General features: G+C 38.5%; 2 protein-coding genes across 11 annotated transcripts; one reads left to right on the forward strand and one right to left on the reverse strand.

Moving 5' to 3' along the window:
* Positions 1 to 66: 66 nt before the first annotated feature.
* Sirt6 (sirtuin 6) lies at positions 67 to 14,929 on the reverse strand. 3 transcript variants are annotated; one of them, XM_077412300.1, is made up of 8 exons: positions 14,747 to 14,929; positions 14,216 to 14,298; positions 4,080 to 4,207; positions 3,460 to 3,578; positions 3,225 to 3,348; positions 2,813 to 2,986; positions 2,434 to 2,557; positions 67 to 2,351 (listed from the first exon to the last, which is right to left on the reverse strand). In XM_077412300.1, exons 2-8 carry the CDS (start codon positions 14,237 to 14,239, stop codon positions 1,869 to 1,871), a joined length of 1,176 nt encoding a protein of 391 aa, XP_077268426.1. In that variant the 5' UTR covers positions 14,240 to 14,298; positions 14,747 to 14,929; the 3' UTR covers positions 67 to 1,868. The 3 variants fall into 3 exon arrangements, with proteins under 3 accessions (XP_077268426.1, XP_077268427.1, XP_077268425.1); XM_077412301.1 differs by lacking the exon at positions 14,216 to 14,298 and having other exon boundaries at positions 14,747 to 14,927; XM_077412299.1 differs by lacking the exons at positions 14,216 to 14,298; positions 14,747 to 14,929 and adding an exon at positions 4,441 to 5,320.
* Positions 5,935 to 23,044, forward strand: LOC143900682 (beta-1,3-galactosyltransferase 5). Of its 8 annotated transcripts, none has more exons than XM_077412303.1 (4): positions 5,935 to 7,420; positions 8,988 to 9,091; positions 16,953 to 17,549; positions 17,888 to 23,044. In XM_077412303.1, the coding sequence occupies exons 3-4, from the start codon at positions 16,991 to 16,993 to the stop codon at positions 18,400 to 18,402; spliced, it is 1,074 nt and encodes a 357-aa protein (XP_077268429.1). In that variant the 5' UTR covers positions 5,935 to 7,420; positions 8,988 to 9,091; positions 16,953 to 16,990; the 3' UTR covers positions 18,403 to 23,044. The 8 variants fall into 8 exon arrangements, with proteins under 8 accessions (XP_077268429.1, XP_077268432.1, XP_077268433.1 ...); XM_077412306.1 differs by having other exon boundaries at positions 5,935 to 6,954; XM_077412307.1 differs by having other exon boundaries at positions 5,935 to 6,908.

The raw sequence follows: 23,044 nt of genomic DNA on the forward strand, positions 1-23,044 counted from the left end.
AACATATAATATAATGGATTTCGTGTGGATTGAGGCAGTTGGAAAAGATTGCGTATCACACTGTAATCCTTTTCATAGATGTATTTTTTATTTTCGAATATTATATCTGGCGAATAATAATGATTACTTAAATATATATAAAGTCATGTATTACGATGAATGAAGCAAACATCACTATGTACATATAAATATTACACGATTCGCTATATCGCATTCTATCGGAATGCACTCTACAAGTGGCAGCTTATATAATCTACGCGCGAAAATTGTTTAGCGTACTAACTGCGAGATATTGTTAAAACTTTTACTTTCAACATTCCCTTTTCAACACTATATGGAAAACGGCGCACTCTGTTAAAAATTCAACATCTGAATTTATCGGACAATCTAACATCAGCTTGTAGCAAATAGTGTGCTATTAGCTTTTTTATACTTATACAAATATGTGCTTTGTATTATAATATGACGCGCAAATCGGTCCCGTGTGCGCTGTCAATTTTCGTAAGGCGAACATACCTGAACATCGAGGACGATCAACGGGACCTAGAATAATCTATTTACGAAAGCAATTATTTAAGAAAGTCACACAGGAAATGTCGCCAGTAGAAACGATGTTGGATTCATAATTTCTTCATGATCCGATCGTTTATAACGTCATATTAAAAAAATCTCTTTTTTTTTTCTTGCCCCTTTCTTAATTAGATTTATATTTTATTTCCACCATATTTGAGACGTTCAAAATGACCTTTAATGGAGATATACTTCTTTTATACGTATTTTTTTTTGTAAGATACATGTATTTTTTTGCGTCAATTGCTGAAAATTGCAGAATCAATGAAAAATATCCACAAAAGGAATGGAAGATGGAGGAAAATTATATATAAAGATCGCTAGTTGTTTAATATAAAAAAATCTGTCGGAGATATTCTCAACCGTTTATGGGCATAAACTATTCGTGTACTAGGCAGTTCAATATCTGTATTATTCTTATTATTACGATCAAGCAACTACTCGGAGAATTCAGCTATTCTCAATTAAAAAAAGCTTATGGAAGTTCTTACTGGCGAAATGTCTTCTAGGAAGATCTCTTTTATCGAAAAACCTTATTAGTAATCTATAGTGGAAAAAGTATCGTATTATGCACGAGAAACCTGGATCACGTTGCTTGTCGAGAGATTTGATCTCTCTATGTCGAATCTCTCGTCGCAATATCTAATATGCATACGCGTCAATATATAGGCTACTTGTAAAAAGCAGATGCAATACGCAAACGGAACTTGATAAACACTAACAAGAATATATACAACTATCGGAATATTTTCACTGTCTTCATAAATGACATGTCCTGAAAACAAAATCATGGGCCTGTATTCTTATTGCACATTTAATGTTAAATGTTTTATGTCCACAATCGGTACGCGCTTAGAAAATTATACAGACCGAAGTATTATTCTCGCAGGATCATCATTTGTTATTGCTTTCCGAATACAAGTTTGGATAAAAAATATGTAAATATATAGAAGCAACAATCTCAGTGAAGATATAACTGTGTTTTAAAATTGTTTGTATTCTTAATTTTTTTATATAAAAACTAGAAAGGAACAGAGAATTGGAGAGGAATGAGGAAAAGAAGGGAAAGAGGAAGAAAAAGGGAGAAAGAGGTAAGGGAGAAAAAGGGAAAGCCACATTTAATACTAAATGTGCAGCGAGTATGCTTCAAATGCCTACTGAACATTAGCAAATCTATCGCATATTTCACATGGACAATGAACATCATTCAATATGCACTGATAAGTAACTGTAGCGTACACTGAGAATAATCGAAATGTTAGGATGGAAAATTATTACTTCAATAAAACTTCAATAAACTACACCGTTTGATTCATTTTCAGATCAGTGTTATGCTCGGTTGCGTCTTCCATCGAATATCTACACGATTCAACATCCTCCGCGTTCTCTTCTATCTTAACAGAGTCGTCAGCCACACGATCATTTCCGGTCTTACACATTTCACCCGACGTGGTTATATTATCTTCAGTTTTGATTTCTTGCTTAACAGTAAATGCCTGCTTCCTGGCCTTAGTTTCCCTGTTGGTGTCTGTTCTCTCCCTCTCATACATAAACGTTTTCCGTTTTCTTCGCATTGGCTTACACACCTTTTTATACAGCACATTCATCTCTTTCACTCTACTGGTCGGGATCGTCCAGTCCATCTCTTTAGCCGTTGTGTCGGAATTTCGCGTTGGATCCATGCCGCTTTCATATTCCGGAATTTCCAGTCCCAATTTTTTCATGACCGCGACCATTACCTCGTCGACGTTGCCGTTAATGATTAAGTCAGCTTTCTTATCCTACAAATACGTTTTTATTTCGGTGGTGAGACCGCAAAAGACCTTATATGCTTTTCTAAATTTATGGCGTGTATAATCTTACATGTTTTGTTGGTTGCAAATTACATATAACGAGACGACCTCCGTATTTTTTCGTATATAAAGGCAGATTACCACTTGGAATAATTTGTAACGTCGTTCCCAGACATATACTTAAATCGGCGACACTAAAAGAACGTCGGCATAAACATTTAATATTTAATATCGAAATGTATAACGCGCTATTTTCAAGATAAGTATTTTCGAGAAATTTTATTATAGAACCTGAGACATTCCGCAAGCCATACTAAAATTATGTGGGCTATTATATTTATAATTTTAATGTAATCCTTGATGTACAGATGTTATAAGGTTTGCACACTTCGAGTTTATCATAATTTCAGCTACTTTGAATGTTACTACGTAATATTATAATCACTCACCTGGAGTGAAGGTCAGACAGTGTCAAGTCGCTGTCTGGCAAATTATGCTCCCAATCAAGAATGGTATCGTGCATTCGGCCACGGCACGGACGACCGCCTATTTGCTCCGATCTGCATACAGTATCCAACGACTTTTTTCCCACGCTTTTGGTCGCAAAATTACGAATAAATTGCCTGCAAAATATTTTTAATTCTCAGTAATTCCAATGTTTTAGTATTCTCATCATAATAAAGTCTATATACGTCGCTATAGCAATTAAACTCTTTTCTCATATCTATTGTTTATTCGATAACATTTTTTTCAGCGAAATTAAGCGTAAGCACACAATTAACTCTAAACAATTTATATCCTTTTTTTTGTCGCGTTCTCTTATTTATTTTTTAAATTATGTCTTTACACGTATGTACAAACCTGCCACACTTGTCACACTGCTCTGTAAACATGTTTCCGTGCAACTCAGCAAGGTGCTGCCTTTGTATTCCCGATCGTAGATGCAGCCCATCTATATTCTGACTTATGATAAACTTTACTTTTTCTAAATAAAAAAAAAAAAAAGATTATGTAAAAAGAAAAAGAGGAAAAAGAAAATGCATGTTTATAAAAAGAATTTTGGATATTCTTTTACGGTCTATTTGCGAACACTTACTGGCCTCTATCAATTTTTTCAATGCCATGTGTGTCTTTGTAGGAATTGCCTCGTCAAAAGAGATGTTCATGGAAGGTTTCAAGCCCTTCTGCTCCAATGTCCAAACACCATTTGTACCCCTAATGCACAAAAAAAATGTCGCTCAAATTGGCCAATACAAACATGTGTTACATTCTATTTGCTCAATTTACAAATAACTGCAAACTTAGTATATTTAAATTTCTTAGAATTTTTCTTTTAAATTTTAAATATTCTCTCGCATAATATAAGCATTATGAAATCACGAGACTTGAGACATAAAGTTTAGACAAGTTATAAAAGTATGTTTACGTTTGTGTGCACCGTATAATTAAAAATACATTAGAATGCTGCCCGAGATTCTCTTTTACAAAAGTGCACAACAACTTGGGACACTGTTACGCGTGTTCAACATGTTCCTATCTCGTACTGCTTAATCTTCAAAAAATTCCTTCTGCGTCTTCCCTGCACTGGGATACATTAAATCGCAGTCTTCGGTGGAAGCTAAAGGATCGGAAGGTGGACTGGAGTGAGCTCAGGTGTGGACAGGTGCGAAAAATTCACAATCTCGCGAGTGAAAACGGCAGTTGCGAGATAGTCACCGAAAGTCGGGGATACCAGCCGCGGTGCTGATACCGGCGCCGGTGTGGACGACGACGTGACGCGCGCCTTGTATCCATTCGGCCAGGAGACCACATTTCAGGCGTAGAGTCTCGACGCTGTCGTATCTCTGCAAGCAGACGAAGAATGAGGAAGAAAAGAAAACGAAAAGAGAGAGAGAGAGAGAAAAAAAAATAGAGCGCGTCGCTCGACGACTCCGCGACGAATCCGGCGACGGAGGGTAAAAAAACGCCATCGCGTTCACCCGCGCGTCGCGACGTCGAGAGCGAAAGTGGAAGAAAGGAAAAAAATATATATATCCCGCCGAGAATTATTTTTTTCGTTGGTTTTTTTTTTTTTTACCTCCTCCAGTCCCAGCACTCCTTTGTTTTCGTACGGCGATAACCCGTCCGCGTAGCTCGATGACATTTTTGCGCTTACGCGAGTCCGGTGGTGAGTCCCGTCGCCCGATATCCGTAATCACGACGCCTCGAGGTAACGCCACGAACGGCGGATACGTGCCCGTCGTCTCACGCGTAGCGGTCCCGACGCGATTTTCTAGCCGCGCTCCGGCCGCCCTCCCATGTGCCCAGACGAATACGTAAACAATATGAATCGAGAGCTAATGACCGCGTGCTGTTATGTTTATACGCTACGAATGACGATAAGTGATAGGAAACTCGAGACCCGCGGAGAACGCATTCTGTTTTATAGACTGCACTGCATGCAACGAAATGGCACTTGAACAGAAAGAAGATAATAAACCCCCCGGGGCATGCGCCCTGAGCCGCGCGTCGCAGGAGCGGCGGTCGGCCGGTCCGTTCCGGACGCCCGCGCCGCGGACCGCGGACGCTCCGGTTCGTCTCGCGTCTATTCAATTCGTGCACGAGCCATCGATATCGACCGAGCGCAAGGGGCGGGAATTTCAAAACAAATCGGCGGAACGCTGCGCGCCGCTCCTCATGTTCGCCACGTATTGCACGGCCGTGGAAAGCTGGAATCTGGAAATGCTTATTTTATCATTCTTTCGCATCGGTTATTAATATTGACTTTTCTGTCTTTTTCGTAATAAAGATATCTGGAAAGAGCGATAAGCATTTCGACTTTACTGTAATAGATAAATATATAATGCTTTAAGTTTTGATTCGGAATATTTATCTCATCTCGTCAGGGACAAGCGTGAATTTAATGTGCAAATTTGTACAAAATTGAACTTGACTGCGCTCGATCGACTGAAACAAAATTGTGTGCATCAGTTTTCTTGAATTGAATAAGGCTGCGGTCAACTTGACGCTACAAATGCTTCGAAGTATTCCTCTTCTCCTTTCTTTTAATGAAGAAAGAAGGAGAAGAAGAACGCTTCAAAGCATTTGTAGCGTTAAATGGACCGCAGCCTAACTATAACGATAATTTAAAAGACAAAGTCGCATCGTTCATTATGGTATGTGTCACGTTTCGTTCGAATAGAGAGAAAGCTTCTTCGTTCAATTTCAAGTTTTCATTTGTCTTACTGTAAATATAAAAAAAAATGCACCACTTTTTTTCTCAATTAAAAAAAAGGACACGCTAATTTTGTTGGGCTCGAGAGCTGACGCAAAACAGAAGAAGTCTTACATACTTGTTTTATGAAACGTAAGGAAAAACGAGACGAGAAAGAGCTGACTCCTTAGAGGAATACCACAAAAGAAATATGCTCCGATTTTAAAGAATTGAACTCGGAGATATATAAATATTAATTGTGATGACATTTAGAGAAATGAGCGTATGTTGTAAAGACTTTGACATGCAGTAAAAGTCTTTTACTACATTTACGCGAGCGTTACTTCTGTAGTAACTTACGATAATTCCTTCGCGTAAACGGGATTTTCCTTTGCGTAAACGGGATTTTGTAGTAACTTACGATAATTTACTCCGCGTAAACGAGTAATATATCGTAAGTTACTACAGAAGTAACGCTCGCGTAAACGTAGTATTTGTTTCCTTCGAGCAAATTTATGGACACACGATAAAGCGAAAATATCCTCGTTTCAACCTCGGGGAGCACGTATTTCTCTCAGATAAAAATTTCCCGGCATCGCGGCCGACCAAACTCCGATTATAATTTTATCGACAGTTAACTCGTCAGAAAATATATTAGTATTTTATTAATACACGAGTGAAATTGTGTTAATTCTCTTTTGTAATTTGACACTAAAAGAAGAAAGTAATTAGTCCCTTTTTGTAATTTGAAAAGGATTGAAAAGGATAAAAAATTGGAATTATACCAACTAATTGTAAACATTTTATTTAGATATTTGACGTTGATTGAAGTGCAATCCAATTTAAGGTTTAAAATTTTAATCATCGATCGAAGTTTGATTAAACTCGATCGCCGAAGCGATTCTGAGGATTGTATCGAAGGAACGCTCTGGGTAAAAAAAAAAAAGAAAAAAATAATTATGCAACTCGCCATAAGATTCCACGAGACGGAAATGGACGTAGGGGGCGTCCCGCGCGTCCACCCTCCGTCGCTCTCTCGCTCACAAATCACAATCCTCCTCTCGATTCCCGCCGCCGATCCTCGGCACTCGGGCACTAGGGAAACCTCCTCCCGCACATGCTGCCGCCTGCCGTTCCGCGGTCGCGTTAACGCGCTCCGCTCGAGTACATATATATGTACTTGCTTGGCCGAGTCGCCGAGTGAGGGGGAAGTGAACGCCGAACGGTGAACGCGCGCGCCGCAACGAAGGAACGAAGGAACGAAGAAAGATGCGGGGCGCCAGGAAAAAAAAGAAAGCCCACCACCACTGAGAGGGCACTGAGTGACTGAGTAGCTCCAGATCGAGCATGCGGTCAGTCGAGAGAGACGTTGCGTCGGTTCTCGCGTACAATCGGCAGGTACACACACCTGTGCGTCTATCGAGAAAGAAAGAGAGGGAGAGGGAGAGAGCGAGTGAGAACGAGAACAAACGAGCCGCGCGGCGAGTTGGGCGCGTTACGTCGTCGATGCGTGCGACCAGGTGATTCAAGAAACACTCCCCCTCTCCTTAGTTTTCTCTCTTCTCTCTCCCGCCCACCCTCGTGCCACATTCTTTCTCTCTCTCTCTCTCTCCCTCTCGCTCATCCGCCCGCTTTCTCCCTCTCTCTCTCTCTCTCCCCTTCTTACTCGCACCTACTTTGACTCACACCCTCCCCGGTATATAACCTCAAACCGTCGGCGAGCTCGTGTCGCGCGTCGCTCGCCCGTTAACGCCGTGTGTTTTTCGGCCGCGGCTGAACCGGGGGTTCCGGATGTGCGTGGCGCGGTTCCTGCTGTCGCAGCGGGTGTTAGTGAGCTCCGGCGGTTTCTCACCACATGCGACTCGTAAGTACTCTCTCTCGTCGGTATTTTCTTTTTTTTTTTTTTCTCTCCCTCTCGCGCCCCCACCCCCCATTCTCTCGTGCCCCGCGGTCGCCGCGCGTCCTCGACGCGGTTTTTCCTCCACCATGGCCCGTGTGCCGGGGCGTCCGCTAAGTCCCCCCCGGCGATTTTTCGCGCGAGTTACCGCGCGTGAATTCCGCTGGCGGGCCCCCCGGCGCGCGGGCGTGCTTTCGGGGACGCCGTCGAGGACACTACCCCCACCCCCCACCCCCCACCGAGTTTTCCCTCCGGCGTTTTCCACCGGGCGTTTTATCGTCCGCGCGTCGTCTCGGCTCCCTTTTTTTCTCCCGTCCCCCCTTTCTCCGAGCGCAGGAATTTCATTTCACCGAGAGCGACATCTCATCACGCGTTCACCGTTCGGACGTTACGTTTTGGAACGCCGCTTTTAGACCCGAGCGCGTGCGGAACCGCGTTCGCGCGCGCGCGCGCGCGCGAGTTGAAAGTTTTTCTAAAGCGATGTAAAGCGAAACCGGAAAGCGCGTTTATTTTAAGTGGAACGAAGACGAAGACGATCGGGGCGGGTGCCTTTGCCCTCGAGGAAGAGCGTATATGGGCGTCCCTTTGGCGGATGGTATATACTTTTGACATTTGACCGGAGTAAACATTTTCTCGCGCTCCTGCAGATTAGGCCTGTTCGTCTTAGCTCAGCTTCTTGCACGATTCATCTTTCCTCCTTTTCTTTTCACGTTGGACAGAAGAGGAAAAGAGATGAACTGTGCGAGAAGTTCAGCGAAAACGAACAGGCCTGTTGTTTTCCAGAGTTTTGCCCAATTCTCGGTTCTTCCGCTCTTTCCAGAAACAGAAAGCAACGATCAATCATTTTGTTATTATTAATTTGTTATTAATTTGTCTGATCATTTGTGGCGAGACGATCACTGTTAATTTATTTCGACCGAACTTCGATTAGCTTATCAACACCTGTTTATTAACACGGACGCAATTGTTTAATTTTCTCATTGTCCGACATGTGCGGAAAGAGAGACTCAATTAGCGACAAATTTACGTGCCCGGAAATTTTGCTCGAGTTATTCCGCGCCGGACGAATTAATCGCTCCATATGTCAAAGGGTTTTCGTGTTTCCCGAGTCTTATAAACGAAAATATTCTCCCACGATTGCGCGAGTTCACGAGCGCGTATAATTTTTCCCCAAACGAAAGTTTTCTACATCCGGACTTCGAGCGCGAAATCTGCGATCTCTCTCTCTCCGCTGAATAAACAGAATAAATGAAAATAAAATCAGAAGCGGTAGCGCGTTCGCTCGACGGGCGCTAAATGACGTGCTAAATAAACGAGAATGCGATGCTTTGTGTGCGATAAGGAAAAATACGCGTTGTATATTTTTCCGTATTGAATAACGATCCGGCGGTTCGCGCTATTCGACGACGTGCGCGGGCACGTGACAAGGTCGCGCTACTTTGCGTAAATTGCTCAAGAATTGTTGCGAGAGAACCAAAGAACGCAACTACTTATCTAGGATGAGACTCGAAAATCAATAATATCGTGCACGCAGGTTTGACCGAGAATCGCGCGTATAAGACGCGCCGGGGGCTCGCTTATCTAGTTACGGCACACTCCCTGCCCTTTTCGCTCGATGTCATAACAAGCAAACATACGGTAAGTTTATTTTGTAGATATATATACGTATACGGAGTAGCATCTTAAGACGGATGCTGCCCCAAGGACAGGCATCTCAACAGATTTCGTCTGGATTTTTCCGCAGGAAAACTGTTTCACATTTTATGCAAAATAAACATTGGAACATATGCAAATTTTTGTATAACAATTAAAAAAATCATTATATACGCTAGAAAATTTGTGTATAATTGAAAAATTATTTTATATAATAATTTTAATTGTTAGACAAAATATAAAATTATTATATCTTCTAAAATTCTAAAGATTTGTGTCAGTTTCATTAAATTGCTTATCTATTTTATTATGTAATTGTACTATTCTAGCTTCAGTTTGTGATTGCGTTTCCGCGAAGATCGTAGGTAACGGCGCGTGGTTTGCTAAGACGAGGAAATGTACATAAAATTCATCGCGATTAATATTTACTAGGCACAAAAAGATCCAGCCTTATGGCTTATTTCTACTTGTGTTATCCACATATCGGTCAAGTTCACTTGTATTATATATATATATATATATATATATATATATATATAGATTGTAAATACAATTATATATATAAAACAATGTTAAAATTATGCTTATTACATTAACGTCTAATTTTTTTATTTTAGAATAATTAATATTAATATAATTTGACTATTTTAGAATGATATTATTATATTAATATATAATGTTATTAAAAATAATAAATAATTGTGGTGAATATTAATTATTCTTATATATTTTTTATAAATAGAACTGTTATTTCCTGTTTATTATTTTTTCCGATTAATTTTAGACGATGTCACATTTATAAACATCGTTGCTAAACATCTCATCATTTCTCTGCGGCAACCATGCGTGAATTTGATAAGGCACGTTTTTTTCCTCAGTAGTAATCGCGCGACGATAACATTTTATACCTCATGTTTCACAAATAGAAATAAGCTAGAGTTTCAACACGCGCGATACACATTCTAGTTTCAAACAGTATTTTAAAATAAAAAATAAGATTTAATGACGAAAAGAAAGAACTAATCGTTCTAATGAAATTCATTGTCGCCTAACACGATTTTAACTGCGACGCGACATATCGAGTGAATAATGCAAAAAGGAAACAGAGCAATGCGAAAAGAGGTTTTTAATCGAGTCCGGAACATAACGTGTGAGGAATTTCGATACTCGCGGTGCGTTCCTAGATCGCGTTCGGGGAAAGTCGACACGTATATTCGATTTCTTCTCTCTCTCTCATCGTGTATATATCGGAGGGAGAATGCTGCGCTTCGTGCGAATTTTATGCGCGGCATTAGAACTTTGGAACGCCATGAATAAATCATGGATGCAGCCGAGGAATTTTTGTTCCAAACTTTTCGCTCGAAAATTCAATTTTTCAGGGAGTCGCCGCGAAAATTCCGGTTCGATTTTGCGCGCGCGCGCGCGCGCGCGGACGGCCGCCCTTTGAAGGGATTAACGATAACCACGCCTTGTTGTAGACACTAAAAGCCCTTTTGTACGACGTAACACGGAATGAAATATTGTGCCGAGGTAGTGTGCTCGCGTGACATTGGGGTCTTAAGGAGGATCGACCGAAGGATAACTCGGCGAGGTATCCTGATATGTATGTAGATAATAAACCCTGCCTGATTAATGCCTGTCACTTCTTCAATCAATGGAATGAGCCCAAAAGCCTGAGAGATTATCCGATATTGCGTAATTGAATTTAAGGACTGTAACTTGTTACACCCTAATGATTATATTAATCGCTCTGCGGTAAATAAATTAAGTGTTGCCTTTTTTTTTAAAAAACATCGTTTTGAAAATCTTTACTTTTCGTAGTCGTAATTTTTTAAATTGTTATATGAAACATGTAAAATTATTATATCTTTTGTAATTCTAAAGATTTTTATGTTAGTATTATAAAATCGATTTTCTGAAATCTTCACTTTTGGCAATTATTCTAAATTGCAAATTTTATGAATGTTGTGTCAACAGTTCACACGTCTCGTTCCTATATGTTGAGTATGTACGAGTTCTTCTCTATTTATGGCACGGCCAAGGACGTATTTACATAGAAGCTAAAACTCAAATTTAACATTCGGACTTCCAGTCTCAATGAAATCCGCAACATTTTTTTTTTTTTTTTTTTTGAAATATTTTTAAAGTTACTTTGTAAAGTTGTAAAGTTGGAACGAATTTGTTTTTTTGTATTTAAGTATTTTCCGTAATAACATATATCCCAAACTTCCTTTTGTTCATATATTTCTTTATACTTCTTTGCTGTGTTAAAAACAAAAGATACATGGAAATGCTTTATAATTTTGAAACTGGGACTATTTCTCGTAAAAATAACAAAATCTGTTGGGAAGAACTCCGAAATTCGCTTCTTCGATCGTGTTTCTATACCCGAGAAGCAGCATAGAAATTATTGCCTTTATAGAAAAAAAAAGTAACACGAAGAAGCATTTTTGGATGCTTTATTCCTTCTTAAGTCGCTCCTGGCAACCGTCGTCCCGGTGCCGGGTTGTTTGGCTACGTTTTGGATCTAAGAGATGAAGGGTGTGCGTCATCACCCAGTTTCAGACATTCGAGTATGGCAAACTCTCGTTCGTCGATGGTGTACAATTTCTTTTTTCCTCGCGCGTGCGTGGATCAACACGGCACAATTTTTCTCGACTGATTTTCTAGGGCTGTTTCTGAGGATCGGCAACCTAAGGGCGCGTATATAAGGCTGCGGTCCACTTGACGCTACAGATGCTTTAGAGTGTTCTTCTTCTCCTTCTTTCTTCATTGAAAGAAAAGAGAAGAGGAATGCTTCGAAGCATTTTTAGCGTCAAGTGGACCGCAGCCTAAGAGGCACGTGTAAGGGTGTACCACGAATAATCGCGCGTAAATTTTCCGGGCTTCCGCACGATTTACGCAAACAAATACGGTTCTTATTCGTGTCCCTTCTTTATCTCTATCTTTCGTGGATATTTTATATTACAACGCAAGACACGATGAGAAATGAAGCTATATCAATTTCGCAGTACAAAGATATACGCAAAATAATTGAATAAAAGGAGGAAAAAGTCTCTCGGCGTACAAACTTGTTAGACGGCTTATCAGCGTTATGTCATAAAATTTAGGATTTCTATAGTTCTGATTTTTTTTAATATTTAAAATCTAAGGATTAATTTCTCCTCTTCTCCCTTTTCTTGTATAGGTAATTTTTCCTGTTATCGCTTGTGAAAAGTGATAAACAAAAGTTATTATAATTTAAAACGTTACGTAATACTGAAAATAAAGTACGTTATAACATTAATAAGAAAAAATGTTTAGTAATGTTGGTTAAAATGTTTTGAGTGCAAAACTCTACGTTTGGACCTTAATTAGTGCAGGTTTTGCAGAGACGAGGGTTAAGCTGGAGATTAATATGTCATTTATAAAATTAAAAGAAGCTCCGGGAGAGAAAGCCTTTTTATCTTTACGAAAACACGTTTCCCAAAACCTCATGCTTATATCGCAAGCGCGTCTCATGCCAAACTAACTTACGTGAATAAAGTTTCAGAAAAGCTCATCAATTTGATTTTGAAGTGTTAATATTGGCCTATGTGTCGGTGCACAGTGAATTCGCTGGATCGATAACGCCGACTCCGGAACCGATGATTCAGGGGATCAGGGATCAGGGCAATCAGCTCTTGTGTGCACAGTATTCCGTTTATTCTAGCGATATGAATAGGCTATATTAACTGTAAAATCCGTCTTGAATCGGAACGTAGGCACTGCGCGTTCAATCAGCTTCTGATTAAGCCTCAGGCCCACACGAAAACTAATCCGAGTTCTAATTACGATATACGACCGTAGAATTGTAACGCAACGATAACGAAATCGCATGTTTTCCCCGATCGTTTTCTCACCAGTCGGAACGATTGGGCTGCGCGAAAGTTGAATTACCATCTTGCTCTACGAATATTAGAGCGCGAATTGACCGCATGTGCAAGCCGCGCGGGCACTTCTGGCCTAATCGTCTGGAAGTCGCCTAATCACTCGCTGATATTTGTAAACGAGGTCAAGAGAAGACAATGAAATTATCCCACGACGAGGCCACGTTACCGCAATCGCGATTAGTTATAGTCGCAATACTCCTAAATAGATCTCAACTCTCGAATGACGAGTATCGTTCGCTATATTTCATAAAAAAAAGGGGTCAGATTAATTGCACGTATCGATGATAAGATAAATTCATAATCGTCGATAATTATTTTATCTTTTCGTTATCCTACGTGACATCTCAATTGTCGAATGGACAACAAAGAAAAAGCGAGATAATATCTGAATTTATCACGTTCGTTATATGTGAATTTTTTTCGTTCCATAGAAAGTGTATCCAATTTTTATCTGCCGGGTATTTCCCCGAATAAAGATTAACGCGCGATCCGTCCGAGTTTCACAACAAGAAGATAATTACAAAAACGCGAGTAGCACGTGCTTTCCGGGCGAGATGCTCTATATCTTTAATGTTGCATCTTACATTACAGCAACACGAAGCCATACGAAGTGGATTATCTCGATTAAACATGAGGTTTCTTGCTCATAGCTTATGCAGATTGCCGAGGATCTGCTTAGGAAACGCAAGCACATGTGTGTGTGTGTGTGTGTGTGTGTGTGTATCGCCCGCATATATATATATACGGGCGATATTGTCGATATGACCGATACTATCCGGTCGTCATCCGGCATTAGCATTCCACGTGCATTCTTGATATTCGATCTCGGTCTCACATACGTGAGGAGATTAGAAATAGATACTTTAAAGTGTTTTCACTCTATTGGCTGGGGCTTAATTCACCTCCAATATAGAACTGTGTCTACGTAAGAGATGCAATGGTGGAATGTACAGACGCACGTATACACACACACACACACACAATTGCACACACGTGCAGCAGCAGCAGGCACTAGAGCCTAGTTTCGTCGTTAGAAATTAAAAAATTCATCTACGAATGATGTTTGTCGTGGTTTAACATGTCTTGGTTTGACTTCAGGCTGACCTTAACTGAAGTCGATTTAACAAATCGATCGAACGGCTTTTTCGTCTTAATAACGCACCGCCCCGTTTCTAATAGACACCAGTCTGGTACTTACGACGATGCGAAGTAATGAATTCATTACGTGCTAATCGACCGTCGCTATTCGTTCGTGAACTTCTCCGTGCCCTTGACGTACGACTGAAAAATATATAGCACAAGCTGCCTCGAAATTATATAGTTGCGATACGGAGCATGTCACGTCTCGTCACAACTCGTGCTGCGTGTTTTGTCATAAAAAACAACAATATCGTCTAACTTGAGTATTTTCCCATTATTTTTCGTAAGGGTGAGACTATAATGAGACTATCAGAAGTATTTTACAATAGAAATAATAAGAAAGTCTATAGAAATTTACCACAGAATATACTACTACTAGACATCACAGACGCGCGCTTCGCGCGTGCTATTTAGCTTTAACATTATGCTATTACTATTACACTATTAACCCTTGATACACACAACTGTCAAAATATACAATGACAGCTGCAAATAAAGTAAGCGCAGCAAGAGAACCAATCGGGATCGCGGAAAAGTGACAACAATACCTACGACATGCCCTTTTTAGAAGAGGAGTCACTATAATTACCTATCTCCGATCCGCTGATATTTCGCGTGGCACTTCGATCCTTGCGTGACGCGACCGAAATTCAGAATTAAACGATTTTATATTTATAATAATGATGAGAGATCGCATCGATAATAATATTAACCTCGCGACACGACGCGAGCTGTCACATCACGACACACACGACGCACTACACGCACGAAACTCGCCACACTACTCCGCGATGACAGTCCCTCACGGGATAAAGCAAGCTACGGCGCGGCAATCAATCGAGATAACCAATCGGCATCGCGGAAAAGAGGCTTCAATTTTTCGATACAAACGAAATTCACTCAGTTAACACGCCTTTATAGAAAATAAGAAACAATTGAAATGTGTGACAAACGAGCCGATATGAAGATATTAGATATGCGTAATACTTCGCGTGACTTATAATGAAAAATTGCAACGTGAACTTTGTGACAATCAGGATACGATGCACTTTGAGCAAATGACAAATTCAGTACGATGTATTACTATTTTTTATTCTGAATAACCAATTTCCGGGATTATGAATAATATCTTTATCATAACATTCCACGTTCAAATTGAATGGCATAATGTCGCGATCTATATCTACTGAGGCCGATTGCGAGAGCTAACATAAAAGCCGTGTAACAGTTGTCGCCTGTTTGCGCTCGGAATTAGTTCTGCCGTAAGTCTACGAGAATCTACGAATGCACCATTGTTGTGTTGCGCTCATCTGGCTTGTTGTTAAAAGAAAACTTTTATCGATTTTCCCCGCAGAGTTACTTTTGCAGTTTATACGAATATTGTTGCAAGAGCTCGTCCGCGGTTCCTGAGTAAAATTGGTTTTGCAATTTAATTCGATTTTACAATTTAACTTGCGCAAGCTCCCCACGCATGTAATTTAAAGTTATATACCTTTATTACATTAATTCTCGCCGAACATAAATTCTCCCCTTAATTACGCTGTCATAATTTTAGATATAAATAAATAGCTTAACTAATTTTTAATTTTGTTAATGCAAAAACGGATTTTCGTATTTTACTACGTACCTACTAAATGTGTACTTTATATAAATTTTAATTTCAAGCTTACTCAGCCGTTATCAAGCAACGTTATCGCTAAAGGATTTCTATACACATCAGGCGTTATATGTAGACGCTATAGCTTTCGTAAATATTTGAGTTTTCCAACTTGTAATAATTCAGTAATATGTTACCGTGTTTCAATACTTTTCCCTCTAAATGAGTTTTAGATTCCTTATATTTCGATTGATCGATAAAAAAGTTGTTTATTTATTTAAAATAAACGCGCGTCCCCCCACACACACACACACACAATCATATAGCTCTATAAAATACATCTAAAGGAAATACGTTATAAGTATGAAGTTTATCGTTATCTATTGCAAACAGCGTGTGTATAAACAGTATCAGTACGTGTATGTTGTAATTTCGTACATTCATACGTAATAGCTGCTTCTGGTCTATGCAGATATCGATACGAAAATGATACTTGTCGAGTAATAAAAGTCTAAATAATCTCTGAATGAATCATCGAATCAGATGCCAGAATCGCCTTCAGCGGATGGCTATCAGTGTCGATAGTTAGTCATACGTTATACCTCGTGCGCGATCCCTCGTGGTATCCATTGATTCGTGTGGGAAACTTCTTGCGAACGGCATTACTTAATACTTCTTAACTTAGCGAGCTCACGAGCTCCGAGTAGAATTATTATTGTTTATGAAACTTTTAAAACTCGCTTCTCCTTGGACGTGCGCGAGAAGTTAATATATACGTATAAGATTCTCTCATACGTGCTTTGGACAATCATTTTTTTTAACAACCTAACACTCCTTGGCGCTTGATATATTTTTATTATTTCATTAGATGGAGCCATAAACAAGTGAATTGCAAATATATATATAATTTATAAATATATAATTTAACATACGTAATACACACCGCACTAGAGAGCGCTATAAAATTTCTGCTCGTAAAAAAATATTTTATACATATAGTTTTAGGATCAGAGATTTTATAGTGCTTTCTGAAATAAAAATTTATAAAATGTTCACGATTTTAGATAAAATACATTCTATAAAACTGGATACAATTCGCAATGAGGACGCGCGTGAGGCATACAAGATTGTAACAATTAATCTGCAAGTGCGAAAACAAATCCAGCTAATCGAGAATGTTATTATTTGTATTTTGCAGGCAGAATCCGATGTATATGATGAAAGGGGCTTATTAGTATGCTGGATAAGCGGCGGCTACATGCCTCCGGTACTTCGCCATGCACCCTCATCTTTGTGGTCGTTTTGGCACTAACTGGATGCTTCTCGTTTTGGATTCACATCGATGGTTCAGGATCGCCGATCCCCTACTCCAGCGGCGGTGTGGCCGCGCCAGGATATATCCTTATATTTCCCGGAAACGTCACGCCCTCCACGCAGCCCTACTCAATAAACGAACTTCCGTCCGATGATAAATCCACGCTGATCAACATCACGGACTTCAGGTTCCTTATGAACCACAATCCCTGCAACCGTACGCAGCCATTGCTGTTAATGTTGGTTCATTCGGCGCCAGGGAATTTCCCGAAGAGGCATGTCGTGCGAGAGACCTGGGGTCAACAAGCGCCGGACGTGACTTTATTGTTTCTCGTGGGATACTCGGAGGAGTATCAATCCAGGCTCGAGGAGGAGAACAAGAAATACCAAGACTTAATACAGGGAAACTTTCTTGATGCCTACAGAAACATGACCTACAAGCACGTTATGGGATTAAAGTGGGCTACTTATTATTGTCCAAGTAAGAAGAGAACGGAATTTCATCTCCACCGTCATAGTTATATAACTCGATTTTATTTCTTTTCAATTTACGATCATGTTGCCTTTTTTATATTTCGTATCAGATATCGAACATTAAAAATCTCGGAACAATTTTACAACGATATGAACGACAACCGAGTTAATTATATATCTACTTGATTAAGTGTAATTTCCTTTTTGAAAATCTTTCTTGCGAAGAGAACACACGATTTTTATCTTTTTCTTTTCCAATTTTCATTAATATTATGTAATGTTAGCCTTATGTAAGGCTATATTATGTATACCTGATTTTGACGTTGTTCTCGTATCTTGTTTCAGGTGCCAAATATATTCTTAAATTAGACGATGACGTTTTTGTTCATTTACCGGCCATGTTGGACTTTCTTACGCATGGCCTTTCGCCGTGGGGTGCAAGACGTCTGATTCTCTGTGATCTTCTGTCGGCTTCCGCAGTGAAGAGATCTTGGCGTTCGAAATGGCGCGTCTCTCCTCAGGAGTATCCCGGTAGACTTTATCCCACGTACTGTGCCGGATGGGCGATCCTATACTCCCCCGATAGTGTATTTATACTGTACCGCGAGGCCCAGAAGCAGCCGTACTTCTGGATCGACGACGTGCACATTACCGGGACACTGGCTAGGAAAGTAAATTTAACACAAACCTCATTACACTCTTGGGTGCTTACGACCGGGAGCATGCGGGACCTGCTGTCGAACCCGAGCGCTCGACGGGATTTTCTGTTCGGGCCTCCGGATCTAACGGAGAGCGGAATACGAGCCTTACATAGTCTGGTTACTAAACCACGGCCTAGCAGTGAAAGCCTATTGAATTAAAAGTTTAATAGAACAATTTCATTATACTTGGTCGCCGTAACGCGAGGACCGGAGAAAGGAAGAGAGGTACGAATAGCGAGTGTTCTTATACTTTCTGCGTATCTTAATTCCACATGCATCGCGGTATGCCCTGTACAACAGTTCAACCTAAGTGTTCGATTATTTGCACAATGTACAAACGCCATGTTATGTGTGACACGTACGTAATAGTGCGTTACATATATGTGCATATGTGTGTGTATATAGATATAGATGTATATATATGTACACATACAGATGCGGCAAAAACATATGCATGTGTAACAAAATATTACGCGAAACTAGCAATTGTCTAACTTAAACAAGGAATGAAACGGGTATAATTTCGGTGAATTCAATTTCCCGTACTGTAGATATCAAGAGACACAGTCGTGTCTCGCGCCAAGTCACGGCCAGCAAACAGCGAGGCGGAAACGTGTATACTTATATGCAATTCGCCTAGTTCAGAGTACTTTAAATTATCTTAGAGTAATGCCTGGACCGACCGAGTTCCTAATATTTGGAAAAGATACTTACGCCGATCGTTGCATTTACATTGTCGCGATAATACATAGGGATCAATATCACGCGTTTGTGGCATCCGAACTCGGCGGAATAATACCGGTTTCAATTCCTGTATTCAATTATTATTTATATTCGGAAAATACTCAGATATATAGTGTAGGTTTATCCGCGTTATATTTACTTACTAAATTGAAAAGGCTCATTTTTCTACTCGAGACTGTCAATCTGTAATCAGGGCTTGTAATCAAATGTTGTTTTAAATAAAACTAATTCCGAGAACGTTCACAATTTTACACTCTAGGTTTTTTAAATCTTCAAATTATAATTGTATGTATTTGTATAATTATGACATGAAGTAACCAATTGTTTACACCACAATTGCAGTACCTGTAATTATATTGCAATGCCTAAGTTTTTGCTGTATAGATTGTATCATTTTATCAGTCATTTGACTGCTGTGTAGTACGCACGCACACACACACGCACACATATTTATAAATTTCTGCGTTAAATGTGGAAAGCGAGAACAAATATTTTATCATTGCAAATCAATTTGTAGACATCTATTTGTAAGATTTTTCGCGACATTTTACTTGTATATATCTTCGATTATATGTGACGAATGATTATTACTCGGTTTAGTAAATTGCTTACGAGCCCTGGTTATCAAGTGAATTGAATTAAGTTAAACTTGATATTTTGTGCTATTAATTTGTTACTCTAAAAGGACAAAACATCAGCTATTTTTTTATTTACACTTATAAAAATGCCAACATGTATACAGGTGACCCTCGAATAACACGGTACTTGAATTGCACGGCGTCTCGAATTTTCTTAGGGCTGGTTGTTCCAGCCTGTTGGTAAACTATCTAATAGTTAAATCATATGTATGTCTTTGTTTATCCTTTACATTGGACAAAGATAGACATGTGATTTAACTATCAGGTAGCTTACCAATAGGTTGGAACAACCGGCCGTTAGTTGTATTGCTCGATTCCGAACATCGTACGTGACTCCTCTGCATACATCTCAATTTAAGCCGATTTCGCTATCTATAGAGGGGTTCTCGTGGCAATAAGATACTCCCGGTGGGTTGCCATTACTTTTCGAGTCTCGAATAGCACGGTAAAAAATTGTGTCAGTCCTACTTTTTAAATTTTTTAGTTTTTTTTTTTTATAATTCCTTGAAACTAAACGCTCAATTTTTTATATGGATCTGCACACAGTCTTGATTTACACGGTTTTTAATAACATGGAACGTGATCTTGTATGAACCTTAAGTCTCGAATAACATCAATAATACCAATAACACCAATTATTCGAAGATTACCTGTATATAAATATGGGAAGGATAGTATTAGTATTGAAGAGGGCGGCGAAAGTTTAACGCGAAACTTGCGTGTCTCGCGTTCGGAAACATGCTCCTCTCGCAGTGATAGAAATTTGCGAGTGATTGAGCGTGTTACTTTATTGTAAATTTATTAATCGGCGACAAGCAACGGAACTTCATCGTGGAGCCACACTTGTGAATGTACTTAAATGTAATGTAATAACAAGGAAATTTTAAGATATTACATTGTTACGCAAGAACATTAACGAGTCGGATTAATATTGTTACGTAGCAACAAGTACAACCCCAAAACAAAGGGTCCACTCGCAATTAGATACAGAGATCGCAGATATTTGTCCGTTTTTGAACGTCTATAAATTTTTTATGTGAAAATCCGTTGGTCATCACGATTGTATCCGGTACTATGAAAGTACGTGCCTGCAAAACTGTAACGTGTCAAGCGTGAAAAACATGCTAGCTTTTAGTTAGTGATTTTTTTAGGGTCGATAGTGATTCGAATTGTACTGTCTTCTTCTTTTTTTTTTTTTTTTAATCTAAAATACAACGAATGTGTATACGGAATAAAACACACAGGATTCCACTCGTCAGCACCGTACTCGGAGCCGAATCTCCTGTTGTGATATAACAGAGACAGGAGAAATTTTCGGGCTCTATCGTCACTTCAGGTATTAATTCGCAAATTCTGGAACTGGGCAATATATTCATATTATATTATAGCATAAAGAAATTGGTGATTATTAGTTACTAAAGGATCTCACGCATTATTCCTCTATGTATGTTCTCGAACGTTTTTACTCGTTACTGAGTTCTTCTTTATACATACCATTGCATGTTATCATGTATCATTTTCGGAAAGAGGGAGATATCCCTATTGCGATAATATCAAGTATCGCATAGCATAATATAATTCTTGTGATGGAATATATATAAATATACTTATAATTTAAATAAATAATGGAATTATTTAAATTACACGGTGTATTTTTCACGTTCATTCGTATTGGCTTTGCGTAACTTTTATTCGTCTGGCGAACAAAAATATCTTTAATATATATATAATCGTAAACAACATTAAATATATAACTTAACGTGAAGAAACGTACGCAGAGATGAGCTCAATGTCAAAAGCAATGATTGAAATATATCACTAATAGTCTAAATGCAAAATTAGAAATTAAATATACAATTATTACAATTATATATAAAAAGAGTTGCGTTATAAGTGTTAATTAGTGATCACTACATCTGTGATAATTGTAGAGTTAGATGAGACAATCAGATATATTACGACTGAAAAAAAAAATATATATATATATATATATATATATATATATATAGGGTAACAAGAATATTATATATAGAAGTAACGTACAATCGGATATATACTTTATTGGTCCAGCTGTTCAACTACGTAGAACTATTTATAAAACTTTACAAAATGCTCAACGTGTTGCAGTAAGGGAACCTTGCTTAGGTATATTTACAAGGCAACGGAGTTACGCGATTTCTAACAATCGATTGACGACAAAGCTGTTATGCGATTAACGTGATTATCGCAGGTTCCTCGAGAACATCCATTACAATTTCGTGATATTTCGGATTAAGATATTTTTCATCGTAAACGCAACGTGATTGTGCAAGTACCTCCAAGCTCGGATTTTGATCTAACTAGAAAAACTCGCTACACAAATCTCTCTCAAAATGTGAATATAAAATTGAACAAAATTTTTAATGTCCTACAAAATCATTGTGAGGAACATTTAATTCTTCGTGCACCTATATCGTAGACACATACACAATTAATTCTGAAATTAGGTCATCCTGAAAATTATAATCTTTAATATAAATGGTAATTTACGAATAAAGTAACATATACAAATGATCTCTTATTAGATTTTAATGATAATTTAATAATCATGATAGATTTAATAATGTAAAAAAAAAAACACGTTTTGTATAATATATATATTACGATTACGCGAGCAAAATGTACCATACAAAAGCATACCATGATATTATGAATTATGATATAGACATAAAAGTAATTATAAATAGCGTCAAATTTGTGAATTTATTACTACCAGCATTATTGACGTAATGGTTTCATTAATTTTGACAGTAATAAATTCATGAAAATGCATAACTTTTAAATTTACCCTTTTGTTTCCTTTAATTCTTTATGCACCTCGTTAAAAAAAAAAAAAAAAACATGTTTATACATATAAAAAAACGAAAAACTCCTAAATTATTTTTGTTCAAATATTTCTTGCTTTTACAAAGTTTATTAGTAATCAAAACATTATATGTTTCATAATTGTAGTACAGATAAACTACTATTAAAAATATTGCTAAACGATCAAATTGGTGCAAGGAGTGAAAATAATTCGTAAATCTTTTGAGTCTTATGTAACGAAATATTATACGTTATGGCGACATGAGCGAATCCCATGATTTCTACCAAAATCGTTTACAGTCCGAGGTGAACTATTTGTCTACCGTGTAAAATTCGTTAACAAACGATTTAATGATCGCGAGAGATTAGGAAAAAATGTCCTATCGTTTAAAAATGTCCCGACAGAACACGAAGACGTTTAATCTCGTCGATGAATTCGTAAAATTACCACATGCGATTTCTCCATTGCGTGCGTTCATCGAAAATCGAGACTCGATTATATCCTATAAAAATTGGCAGTATACAAACAATTCATCACATCAAAAGTTAATGTGTATATATATATATTTTTTTTT

Source organism: Temnothorax americanus, unplaced genomic scaffold (genome assembly GCF_048541705.1).
Source record: "Temnothorax americanus isolate GAGA-0224 unplaced genomic scaffold, ASM4854170v1 Scaffold3, whole genome shotgun sequence".
NCBI lineage: Eukaryota > Metazoa > Arthropoda > Insecta > Hymenoptera > Formicidae > Temnothorax > Temnothorax americanus.

Coding starts and splice junctions, on each gene's coding strand:
- Sirt6 (XM_077412299.1), bottom strand. CDS start 4,506: ATGTCATCGAGCTACGCGGACGGGTTATCGCCGTACGAAAACAAAGGA. Junction 3,579..4,079: donor GCTGGTATCCCCGACTTTCG/GTGACTATCTCG, acceptor TTTGTGCATTAG/GGGTACAAATGGTGTTTGGA. Junction 2,987..3,224: donor CAGTGTGACAAGTGTGGCAG/GTTTGTACATAC, acceptor AATATTTTGCAG/GCAATTTATTCGTAATTTTG.
- LOC143900682 (XM_077412303.1), top strand. CDS start 16,991: ATGCTGGATAAGCGGCGGCTACATGCCTCCGGTACTTCGCCATGCACC. Junction 17,550..17,887: donor GGCTACTTATTATTGTCCAA/GTAAGAAGAGAA, acceptor ATCTTGTTTCAG/GTGCCAAATATATTCTTAAA.